At 41.3% G+C, this 13268-nt stretch overlaps 1 protein-coding gene across 1 annotated transcript in view; it reads right to left on the minus strand.

The window, feature by feature from the left end:
- The window catches only part of ANOS1 (anosmin 1), a 133463-nt gene that overhangs the window by 99196 nt on the left and 20999 nt on the right, over window positions 1-13268 (minus strand). Inside the window, exon 2 of the mRNA XM_059465949.1 lies at window positions 9430-9477. Coding sequence (XP_059321932.1) covers window positions 9430-9477 — 48 coding nt within the window. The remainder of the gene's footprint in view (window positions 1-9429; window positions 9478-13268) is intronic.

Raw genomic sequence — 13268 nt, forward strand, 5'->3', positions numbered from 1 at the left:
ATTAAATGGTTTTACCTTAGGTTTTACTAGATGAAAGAAAAAACAATCTGTCTAGCAGATCAAGAAAGAAATTTTTATTCATTCCTTCTTAGACAAAAAACCAAAACATTCATTACCTCACCCTTTTATGGGTGCCACTTAAATACCACTATTCTTGCTAAACTTTACAATGCTATCCCTATCCTGCTCTAGCTTTATTGTGTAAATAACAGTGGCTCAACACATTTTCCAGCAGAGATGTGAGTTTCTGGCTAAGAAACATAGAATGTTTCAGCTACTTCAGGCTAATGATCTCTCAAATGCACACTAATATGTTTGATAGAAGTCTCTCAGCATGTGTGCACAGAATGCTTAACATAAGAATAACACTACTGTGGGCAGGGCAAATCGCTGACACCGTCTCAGACTGAGTTAGATGCTGGAGGCACAAATTAAAACTATGAGCTTTCATTTCAGTGGGCTTTGACAGATGGAAGACTGCATCAAATCTCTAATTGTTTAAACCATTAACTCATCTTTCCACCTGCATTATCTCTGCAAAGAGCTCAGCTGGAAGCCTGAAAATTGCTGGAATACGGAATTCAGGAGTGTATATTATACTCTAAATAGAAAGTAAACTGTCTTTTTGGGGTAGTCAAACAGTATGTTTATTTGGCTGCAGAATCTGTAAACTGTTTATCTTTATTTTCACATTTTCCTCTCAGTTCTGAAAACTCATGAAATAGCCTTTCAGCCTTCTCACAGAATCAATCTATCAGGGACCACTGCCTTGGCCACTGGGAACAAGAAAGTTGTATTGCAATTCACAGTGAGTTATGATGATGCCCATTTATCTCCACTCCTTGGTAAATGCCACAGCGCATGCAGCTCTAAATTATGCCTGCTGGTCTCTTGACTTTCAGCTGCCGACAAAAAAAACCACCTTCTGTAAGGAGCTGTAAAAAAAAATAAATTATGCCTACATCACAAACTCTTGAAATGCCTTTCCCAGTCATTTCATCCCCCTTGCCCCCCCCACCTTAGGTCTAAAATACATTTTTCACTAAGCCAGCATCAATGCAGGACTCTCCCCTTTCAGGTTACTCTCAGCAGCAATCAGCTCTGTTGTTTTTATAGGGAAGCACCTGTTGTATGCACAGCACTCCCAAGTGCTTGAGAAGAACAGCCTTGGAACTGTGGAGCTCACACTGTAAAAACAAACCTGAAAATTGGAGCTGGAACAGCAAAAGCTATGCATTTACATCCAATTTAACAAGAATGGCCACTGGAAGGCAATGGGACTTTAAGGACAGGAGCTTTGCAAATGGCAGTAGGAATGAGTCATTTGGGGCTTAGAAAGCATAAGCAGAAAAGAAGAAGAACACATTGGGCAAAGAATTTCATTAAGGGGCTGGAGCATCTGCCATATGCAGACAAGTGCAGATACCTGGGACTGATGAGCCTGGAGAAAAATGTTCAGAGGGATCTTACTTATGTTTATAAATATCCACTGAGATGCAATGAAAAGGAGGCAGCCAGGCTCTTCTCTGTCATGCCTATGGACTAAACAAGAGGCCATAAGCACAAATCACAAAACAAGAAATACCAAAACTCTTTTACTGTGAAAATATTGACATAGGCTTCCAAGAGAGGTTGTGGTCTTTACTTACGGAGATACTCAAATTCCAACTGGATGTAGTTCTGGACAACCTTCTCTGGTTGACCCTTCATTAAAAGACGTAAAAGGGTTTTCCAACAACCTCACTGATTCTTTGATAGATTTATAAGAAACAGATCCATAGGTACACAGAATACTGACACTAGTGGAGAGACAGAGACAAAATGTCACATAAAAATTTTTAGAAGGTAAGTTAAGGAGAGGCAGAAAATCTCAACACAGGAATTATGTAAAGATCTGAAAGTTAAATCCAAGAGCAAAGGTCGAGTCAGTGAAGGAATTCAAAACACAACATAGAACCCTTTATTGCTATTTACAAAAAGAACAAACCTCCAGTGCAAAGTTATTACGCTTGAAGTACTTCAGTCAGCCTTGCAGATTATTTTCTTAGGCCAGGTTTTGATAGTATTTCATCTATCCAGTAGTTCTTAAACCCACATATAGCAGTTAGGGAAAGATTGATCAGGAAATTTAATGGTTATTGTAATGCTTTAACCAAGTTAGTTAATCAGTGATATGAAGAGGCAGACTGGGATACAATGTTCATGGACTACTGAAGTTTACAGTCCTGAGGGATATGGGTCTGGCAAAGAATAAGGTCAGGACCCTAAATATTAGGAAAGTAAACTTCCAGCTCTTCAAGATGTTAGTCAACAGAACTCCCTGGGAAAGCTACTCTAAAGGACAAGGGACCAGAAAAGAGCTGGCAGATCTTTAAGGATGTGTTCCATACAGCAAAAGAACTCTCAATCTCCAAGTGTAAAAAATCAAGAAAGGATAGCAAGGGATCTGCATAGATGAGTGGAGACCTTCTGGTCAAGGTAAAGGACAAGAAGGAAATGCACAGGCAGTGGAAGTATGCACACCTATCCTGGCAAGAAGGGTTAGGAAGAAGGCTGAGGTATTCCACATTTTTCCTCTCAGACTCAGAGACAACCTTTTTATCCCCATGCCTCCCAAGTGGATGGGCTGCAAGAGGGGGACTGGAGGAGCAAAGTCAGTCCACCTGTAACCACAGATCAGCCCATAACCACCTGAGGAACTGGAACATGCATGGGCTATGGGACCTGATGAGATGCATTCCAGAGACCTGAGGGAATCGGCTGATGTAGTTGCCATAATTGAAAAGTCATAGCAGTTAAGCATAGGTGAAGATCCAGGTAGCAGGAAAAAGGGAAACACTATACCCAGCTTTGAAAAAGGTAGAAAGAAGGACTCTGGGAACTACTAACCTGCCAGCTTCATCTCTGTGCCTGGGAAATCATGGAACAGATCCTTCTGGAAGCTATGCTAAGGCACATGCAGGATAGGGAGGTGATTTGAGATACACAGCATGGCTTGGTTTAACCAGGCTTTTAACATGGTCTCTCACAACATGCCTCTCTCCAAATTAGAGAGATGGATTTGATAGTTGGACTCCTTGGTAGAAGAGAATGTAGTTGGCTGGTCTCATCTAGAGGGTGGTGTTCCCTAGAGGTCACCAGACCCCTGGGCATCAGTACAGCTTACTGTTGTCATCTGCGGCACAGCAGGACTGAGGGGGCCCTAAGCAAGACCCTCTGCAGATGACACCAAGCTGTGTGGTGTGACTGACATGCCTGATGCCATCCAGAGGGCACTGGACAAGTTAAATGTGGGCCCATGAGAATTTTATGAGTATCAACAAGTGCAAAGTGATGACCTAGGCAAGACCATCCTTTGTATCGATACAGGCTGGGGGATGAAGGGATTGAGAGCTTCCCTATGGAAAAGGACTTAAGGGTAGTGGTGGGTGAAAAGCTGGATATGAGCCCACAGGGTGCACTTGATCAAACTGCATCCTGGGCTGCACCAAATGCAGTCATCAACTGACTGAGGGAGGTGATTCTGTCCCTCTACTCTGCTCCAGTGGGACCCCACCTGGAGTGCTGCTTCCAGCTCTGGGCTCCTCAGCACAGGAAACATGTGCCCCTGTTAGAGCTGGTCCAGAGGTGGGCCACAAAAATGATCAAATGGGAGAAGCACCTCTTCCAGCAGCAAAGCTGACTGACTACCTGCGTTGGAAATAAGCTTATGTTTTAGATGAAATCTATACATTACAGACACTACTTCATCCTGTATATAACCTGTACCTCATAATGCTTTAAAATAATCACTTAGGTAACTCATATCATAACAAATATGATTAGTTGGATGGGAAAAGGAGGAATAAGCCCAAAATAGGTTATATTTGCCTACCTACAGGCCTAACTCATGTGAAAATATTATTTAAAGACAATCTGAAGATGACAAGCATGAATATATTTTTTGTACTATTTTGCCAAACACTTGGCTCTGATGGAAGACTTTAGGCCAGATGCATAAGAAAACTAGATCCATCAGTTTCCAGCTTTAACTGTCTTTCCCCAACCAGACAATAACCTCTGCAGAGATTCTATTTTTAATTCTTCTGCTGAGCCAGCTGTTGGCAACAGAAACTGGGGTTTTATGTAGTCATGTATGGGGAAAAAAGAAGGGAGTGTCTGTTTGTCTGGTTCTCTCCCCAGATAAGCTTTTTACCCCTGTGGTGTCTAGGAATGAGTAGAGCAGATGAGATCCAGGTGCTGGTCCAACAACTGTGTTAAGAAATACTGAGCCCAGCTCAATCCAGCCCACTTTCTTTTTCAGCCTCTCCACTTTGCAGTTCTACTTCCTCATGCCATTGTTTATGAGTCCACCTTTGCATTACTCAGCAAGTCTGACAGGCTGCCAGCAACCTACTGGTAAAGTAAAAGAAATGCTAAATTTTAACTTTCATTGCCTAGACCAAATATGAATGGAACCTCAGTACACAAACAATTCTATAACGTGTACTATCAATCCTAATGAGTGTGTCAATGCAAGTGGAAATATTTATGTGGCTCCTGGGAACGTGGAGGGCTGAAAAGTATGTGTGAAATGCCTCTACACAAACACAGTCTGAATCCATTCACCTTGTCCCAAAATGGCAACAGGGCCACAGCTTTCTAGCAGCACAGTGGCTTCCAACTCCTCCTGTCTGCTACCCCCACTGCATGCACTGGTGTAAAGGCACCTCAGCTGGCCTGTCAGCCAGTTGCCTTCCTAAAGGAACACCCCTTAATCCTTTGAGATAATTCTCTGGTGTTTCCCTGTTGGTTTCTGTTACATTAGGAATCCCTGGCTTGTCTCCGTAAGACTGCAAGTGCATTGCAGTGTGGCCAGCACATTTCAGAGTCACTGGCAGAGGGTCCTCTCGCACATTGTCCCTTCAACCTTCACTTCCCTTCCCACAGGTCACCAGGCACACCTCCTCCCCTATCATAACTAGTTTAAAGCTCTATTAATGAGCCCCTCTGGTTCCCAAGCAGCAACTCTCCTCCCTGAGAAAGGTGAGTCCTTACTGGTACAAGCACGCCTGGTGCTGCACAGACCATTCCATGGTGAAAAAACCCCAAAATTTTGGTGGTGATACCAGCCACAGAACCACGCAGTAATAGACTCAGCCCATCTGTTTCTTCCAATGTTGCTGCCTTCAACTGGAAGTAGAGAGGAAATAGTAACTTGTGCCTCAGATTCCCTTGCCAAACATTCCAAAGTCCTTTTTGATCATCCTTGGACTACATGTTGCCACTTCATCATCTCCTATGTGGAAAATCAGTAATGAGTAGTAGTCTCAGGACCCCTCCAGGGTAGGAAGTTTCCAGGCGGCATCCCTACCCAGGCCCCCAGGAAGGCAGCAGACATTCCCTGCTGGCAATGCTCTCCCTGATGCCCCCCAGGATCCCACTGGCCTCCCTGGCCCCCAGGACCCACTGCTGGCTCATGGACAGATGGCTGTCCACCAGCACCCCCAGCTCCTGCTCCACAGAGCTGCTTTCCAGCAGGTCACTCCAGTCTGTGCTGGCACAGAGGGCTGTTCCTCCCCAGATGCAGGACCCTGCCTTTGCTGAACTTCACACAGTTCTTCCCTGCCCATCCTGTCAAGGTCCTTCTTGAAGGGCTCACAGCGCTCTGGAGTACTGGCCACTCCTCACAGCTTTCTGTTGTCACTTGTGGGAACTCAGCACATCCCTCTGGATGTTCAGAGTTGCCAAGAACCCTCTTGGGGGGCCCGGAGACTCTGGCATATTGCCCAGAACACCTGGTGGCTTGATTTTGATCCTTCTAACGAAGTGCCACCCATGTATGAAGACATGAGAGCCACACAAGTTTGAATGGTGCAAGAATGATGTGTTCACAGGGTGAAAATATAGATTTTAGAATTTTTGGTATGGGGGTTATAGGGACAAGATGGAGGAACCAGGGCGTGTCCAGTCCTTCTTTCTTCTTCTTGTTCTCCATTTTCTGCTGTGAAGTTGGCACTTGGGGATTGGTTTAGAATAGAAGTGCACTGTCTAACATATGTGATAGATATTGGCAATTAAAAATAAACATGATATCCATAGTAGTATAAAAGACAACTCCGCCTCAGGGGCGGTGGAGAGTGCTCGTGGCTACCTTGCTGAACAGATCTGGGCTGGGCAGAGAGAAAAATTTTTTAGATAAGAAATAATAAGCAACCTGAAGACCGGAAAGTGAAGAGTCCAGACTCATTCTTTGGAGCACGGGCTGTCTCAGAAACATCACACGCATCTCGGGGCAGAGACCAAACAGCCAAACCCGAGAGTCACTGAACTTGCTGAGGAGGCATCTGCCCTCTCATCCAAGTCACTGATGAAAAGAGAAACAATACTGGGTCAGTATTGAACCCTGGGGGACACCACAAGTGACAGGCCCTAGCCAGACCCTGTGCCTCATTACATCCCTCTGCGATTTGCCAGTCAGTCAGTTCTCAGTCCATCCGCTCCTTCCTTCCTGAGTTAGTTTTTGAGGATATTGTGAGAAAGTGTCAAAAGCCTGGCTGAAATTGAGGTAGAAATTATCCACTGCATTTCCCCATCCACCCATGCAAGTTGTCTCATTGTAGAAGGCCATCAGGTTGGTCAAGGACTACTCCTGATAATCTACTTGTCATCCACGTGGAGATGGACTTCAGCGTGAGGCACTCCACCACTTTCCCAGGGACTGAGATGAGGCTGACTGGTTGTTAGGTTCCCTAGGTCCTCCTTCTTGCCTCTTCCGAAGGCTGGGCTGACATCTGTTTTCTTCCAGTCCTCAGGCACTTCCCCTGATTGCCACAGGCGTTCAAAGGCGATTGTGTTTGACCTACTTATGGTGTTCACCACGTCTCTCAGCACTCGTGGGTGCATCCCATCAGAGCCCATGGAGTCACAGATGTTAAGGGTTCTCTAACCCAATCCTCCCTAACCAAGGGAAAGTCTTCCTTACAACAAACTCCTTTACCCAGATCTCCTGTGTCAGATATTCCTGAAGGCTGGTCTTGTCAATGAAAACTGATGCAAGGAAGGTTCAGCAACTCTGCCTTCTCCTTGTCCTCTGTTACCACAGTCCCCATTCCATTAATTCCAGATGTGTCTTAGCCTTCCTTGCCTCATTTCTACTCACTCTGACAACCTCTCTGCATTCATTCCAAGTGGCCTGACCCTGCTTCCATCTCCTATGTATTTCCTACTTACCTTGAAGTAATGACATGAGTTCTTCATTCAGGTCTCTTGTCCACTTTGCCCTTTTTCTTGCTCACCAGGATGCATCATTCTTGAACCTTACAGAAGTGATCCTTAAGATCAACTAGCTCTTCTGGACCCCTCTTCCCCACAGGATCTGTTCCCACAGGATTCCTCCAAGAGGACCCCTAAAGAGGCTAAAGCTTGCTCTCCTGAAGTCCACGCTTGCTTGCTGCCCTGCCTCCTTCTTGCCTAACACTGAATTCCACAACCTCATGGTCACTGCAGCCAAGGCTGCCCCCAGCCTTTTATCTCCAGCAAGGCCTTCCATGTTAGTTGTGTAAGGTGGCACACCATTCCTTGTGGAATCTTCCAGCACCTGTCACACTCATACAAACCTCCTCCACCGAGGGGCTGAGAAGAAGTAAAAGGAATTTGCATTTTTAAAAGGTTAACTGAATTCTCTGCATCACTTTGAAAATTTTGGCTAGCTAAAGTAATTGTTTTAACTTTGCATTGCAAAACACAAAAAATCAAAGCCATGCTGAAAAGACAACATTATGCTTAAGTTTAGCTCTGCTAACAATTTGGCCAAGTTTACATTTATTTATTTTCTAAATATGGCAAAGCTGCTTTCTTAAGGAAAATATATTACCTTCCTAAGAAAGAATGAGAAACGTAGGGTAACATAACTGCAAAGCACATTTTAAGTAATTTAAAACTTAAATTATCATTGTTTCGTAATACAATATTAATTTGTAGCATTCTTACACTGGTTTCAAGATACTGATTCAATTTTAAGGCAAAATTCATGTCAGCTTATATACACCTTATGTGGATTCAATAAACTTGTGAGTGACTCAGAGAGATAATCTTATAACCTCTGCCCTGCTTTAAAACCTGGACTACTTTTCTTGTGTGATTCCTTCTTTGTTGGGCAGACACAAACCATTGGAAAACCCTTCCAAGTACTTACTACAGTAGGCTTTGCAACCAAATTTTTTAAAAACTGTATCAGAATCACTATGGAACGAGTGATGGGTCACTATGGAACAAGGCCCTCATGCTTTCCTGAAAAGGCAATTCAGTTAACATGAAATATGTACTTGGTACATCTGTTTGGGGTTTTCAAGAAGAATTTTAAGAATGATAAGATTTCCTTGCAGAAGTGAAATCCTTAGCAGTGTGACACAGCTAATAGGAAATGTTCCATTCCATCATTTTCTTATATTGACACTGTTATACCCTGTATTTTAATACTGATAAAAGCAACCAACTGTTCTGTTTTATTTACCTGCAACAGAACAGTCAAAAAATCAGCCAATTTCCAACCCCTTTTATGTCAAGGGACGCTAGATCAGCAAACGTGTAACTTCATTCTTTAAATGTACACAAGAAATTAATAAGTGTTAAAATCAAGGGTTAGCATCAGCATTTAACATCGACTGCATTATTGAAACAATGCAAAACAATGCTACTTAGATTTAATTCCATTTTCAGTACAACCTTCATGAATAAAAAAGCCTAAATTATTGTTGAAACACATTTTTAGGACCTTTAGGCAAATTTCCAGTGAATGCATCTTCCATGAGATTTATGAACAGTCAGCAACAAATGTGCAATTCCACTTGAGCTGAACTCACTAAAGCTCCCAAATTGTTGCTGCTTCCATCCAGGCACCATACAAAGACCCTTCGACAGGAGAATCAGTTGACAATTAGCCCATTTACCCTTTAGGCTTCCAGGGTTTAAATGCTAGCATGGAAAAGGGCATTAGGAGAGTCACCGTGATTTGTGTCAAGAATACTTTCCAAGAAACTCAGGTTCAAGATAAAAATTAAATGCCCAAACTGAATGAAATACTGAATATTGAAATACCCTGGTACTGTTGGAGGAAGATTTTTTAATTATTGACAGTTTTACTCTGACCAAAAATACTGAAAAAACCACAAATGAGACACCAGTTTCTAGCCAGTGTAAACTTTCTTAAAATGACAGAATTATGTTGGTTTAACTGTGCTTGATACGTATCCTCCAACATGGTTCCTTTGTCCTGAAAGAGTAAATCACTTGGTTTTAATTTTTGATATTTTAATACAGGTTGAGGTTTCCAAATAAAATATAAACAGACACTTTTGAAAACAGGCTAAGAAGAAAAGCACTTAATCTACAGACAAGAGACTGAAAGCAGATAGGTTACATAAATGAGAGAGGAAAAAGCAGACTTACCTTTGAACACTGTTTATGATTCTGGCACCAAGCAAGTGATCCATTGTTCTGAAAGACAAAAGAAATGTACATGAATGATAATATTTCTTTCAGGCTAGACATAATCTCCCTAACATATTTAAATGGAACACACCATGCAGTTCTGCTCAGAAAATGATGATGTGCCACAACGTAAGTACCAATCCTGACTCCTGGTCCCTTTTGTGGAGTTAAAGGCTCACACAAGTGTAAAGTGAACATTAAAAAGTTAGGAAAGCATTTCAGCAGGCAAATTTGGTAGAAAACTGAACAAAGTCGTCTTTCCGTCCATCTTTGTAAACACGTGCTGTCTAGAATTGCTAAGTTGTAGACAAAAGGCAGTACTTGCATTTAAGAAATTGATATAGATTATTAGTGATTCATGAAAAGTCCATTAGTTGCATTTCAATATTGCACAACGTTTAAAACAACTTGTCAAGCAAAGATAATGAACAACCTTTAAGTAAATGGAAAATTCAATTAAAGGCAGTATGAGTTTCCCAAAAGACACTTGTGCCAGTTTTATTTTATATTTTTGATAATAAAGTGTGTTTCCAAGATAAGGAAACAGTATAGCCCTGATTTATCCCAACTGCAGTAAAACAACCAATACAGTATAACATGCAAAATAATAATTTAAGCTAAAGGAAAACACAATAAGAAGAGAAAGAGAAGTATGGAACTGGCACAGGGATAAACAGCAACTTGTTGCTTTTCCCGAGATGTTTCTGAAAGGTCAATTTTGGAAAAAACTCACAGCTCAGAAGTGTATGTTTGTGGTGTTAAAAGATGAAACAAAATAATGATTTACTTTCTGTATGGTGGAAGATTGAAACAACATCAGGAAGACCTAAATGACTGAACAGGAGAAAAGGAGTACAAACCCTGCAATACACCTTAAGATCAGTGTGAGGACATTATATGTATGTATTTCTTCCATCATTTATAAGTCCATTCTCTAGAAACAGAATGGCTGAAGATTCTGGTCAATCTATTGTTCACAATTAGGCTACAATTGTCAGTCTATGAGGGAGTAAAAGGACACCCTTTCACAGGAATTAGGCAAGGTATTCCCATAGGGAATGTGACTGCAGTATTCAGTCACTGTTGGCACCAGCTATACATCTGGAAATCAGTTTCCAAGGAGGAGGAATTCAGGTAGGCCAGAATGCAAAGTACTAATATAGCAGCACAGTATCTTTTTCTCTTTCTCTTTTTTTCTTCTTTATTCTTTTTTTATTAAAGAGTGATACAAATAATGGAATAATATACATATGTTACATATGTTGGTTTCATCTGGCATAATTTCTTCACAATAGCTATAGTCTATGCTTTGGATTTGTGCTGGAAGCAGTGTTGATAACATGGGGATGCTTTTGACACTGCTGAGCAGTGCTTACAAATGCTTACAAACAGCATCAAGGCTTTTCCTGCTCCTCACCCCATCCCACCAGGGAGGGCTGGGGGTGCACAAGGAGCTGGGAGGGGACACAGCAGGGACAGGTGGTCCCAAGTGACCAAAGGGACATTCCATACAATATGGTATCCTACTCAACATATAATGCCAAAGGGAGGAGGAGGAAGGGATGGATATTTGGAGTGATGGTGTTTGTCTTCCCAAATCACCACTATGCATGACAAAGGGGATGGCTGAACATCTGGGAAATAGCAAAAAATTTCCTTACTTTGCTTGTGTGCATGGTTTTGCTTTACCTATTAAACTGTCTTTATCACAAGCCATGAGGTTTTTCTACCTTTACTGCTCTGATACTCTCCCCAGTCCCACCCATGGATCAACTGAGTGAGCATATGCCAAGCTTAGTTGCCAGCTAGCTCTTAACCACAATAATACAAAACGTTTTATGTATAAAACTCACACAGATAAAATAAAAATAAAAATTATTCTCTCAATATACAATTCAGAAGAAGAAACAGATACATTAGAATCATTGTAATGGAGACAACCACCATATTTTTCCAAAGTGCAGCGTTTGTAAGCTTGAATACAGGGATTTGCTACCACAACTATGAAGCCCATGCTTTGAAGCTGGATCTTGCTTTGTGAATGTTTAAAAAGATCATGTTTGTGCATGCCTTCATACAAGTATGTAGTCATTTGTTCACAAAGTTTCCAAGACACGGCGAGTAGGTCAAGGGAAGGGATTGTCCTCTTTTAATCTGCTCTCATGAGCCACACATGGAGAACTGCATGCAGTTCTGGGATCCTCAGGACAAGAAAGTCAGGGATCTGTTGGGGAGGGTCCAGGGAAAGGCCACCAAAATTATCTGAGGATCAGAGCACCTTTCAATAAAGGCTGAGACGTTTGGGGTTGTTCAGCCTGGAGAAGACAATGATTCTCCAGAGAGACCTCATTGCAGCCTTTCATTATATAAAGGGGACTTGCAGGAAAGGCAGAGTGACCAAGGCCTGTAGGGACAGAACAAAGGGCAACAGATGAAAACAGAGAGTGCAGATTTAGATTGGATCATAAAAAGTTTCTTCCCTAGAAAAGGGTGGTAAGATACTGGAACAGGTTGCCCAGAGAAGTCGATGTTCCATCACTAGAACTGTTCAATGACCAACATGATCTCATGGAAGATCCCAGGGCAGGAGGGATGAACTAGATGATCTTTAAAGATCCCTTCCAATTTCCATCATTTTCTGACTTCAATAATCGCCATAGTCAGAATCACAGAGTGGTTTGGCATTCACCACAACTCTTACTCTGAACTTCAGAAAATTCATATGTGTCTTTTTTTCATATGAGCTGAAATGCTAACAATATCTACTCCTCTATTACCAAGAAAGCTATGGAGATAATAAATATAAAGACATACCCACTCTTTTTAACTCCTTTCACTAATTTGCAGTTATTTAGGAGCATTTTAAAACAATCAGTTCATAACATTTAATTTCAATATTTTATTAAAATTTATTTTATCTTCTAGCAGATTACCATGCAATACTACTTAATTTTATAATACCATTTTTATCTGTCATTATGGTAAAATTTAGCTAAAACTGAGATTCAGCATAAGATTAGCTAACTATGAGCATCATATGAGGTCCAAGCCCTTTGGAAAGAGACATAAATAAAAGAAATAAAACTTTAGAATAGCTGTAAATAACATAAGCTAGTGGGAATTCTTTAGTATTCCTCTCAATGCTGTATTAGGATTTATTATTTCCATTTACAAATCTAGCCAGCAGCAATGTTAAAACAATATTTTATGTGCTAGTTTCAATTTATCCCCCTTTCTTCTTCACATAAAATGTGACAGAAGTAGCTGATTGCAATAACAGATCAGTAGCAGCTCACCACTTTGTTTCAGTTATACTACTTTCCACTGAACTAGAAAAAGTAGCTCTGCTTTTAAATTAGATTTGTTACTTGAGACAATAAAGCCATAAATGTCCAGATGTGTGGTTCCCCTACTTGATAATTTCAACATCTACAACTGTTTTCATTTCTCTACTGAAACCGATTAGTACTTGAGTTAAAAAGGAAGTCTATCAAAATGTAAAACTATTGTTTACCAACTTCAACTACATAAAAACTAACATGATGTGAATGATCTTGCATTGTATAAGGAAAAACAAATTCTACAGGCTTCCTTTGAATAGCAAGGTATCAGAGCAAGCACAAACTCAAATGAAGGCTCCCCTCCACTCTGCATCTTAACACATGGTTAATCACAAACATTCAGCTGTGATTATTGCTCGTGCCAGTGTATCTGGCTGAAACCCTAATTTCAAATAATCAGCAATTTGTGTTTTATCTGTAGCATTTTACATGCTCCCACATTCCATTCTCAATTCT

The sequence above is a fragment of the Ammospiza nelsoni genome, chromosome 2, assembly GCF_027579445.1.
Source record: "Ammospiza nelsoni isolate bAmmNel1 chromosome 2, bAmmNel1.pri, whole genome shotgun sequence".
NCBI classification, from domain to species: Eukaryota; Metazoa; Chordata; class Aves; order Passeriformes; family Passerellidae; genus Ammospiza; species Ammospiza nelsoni.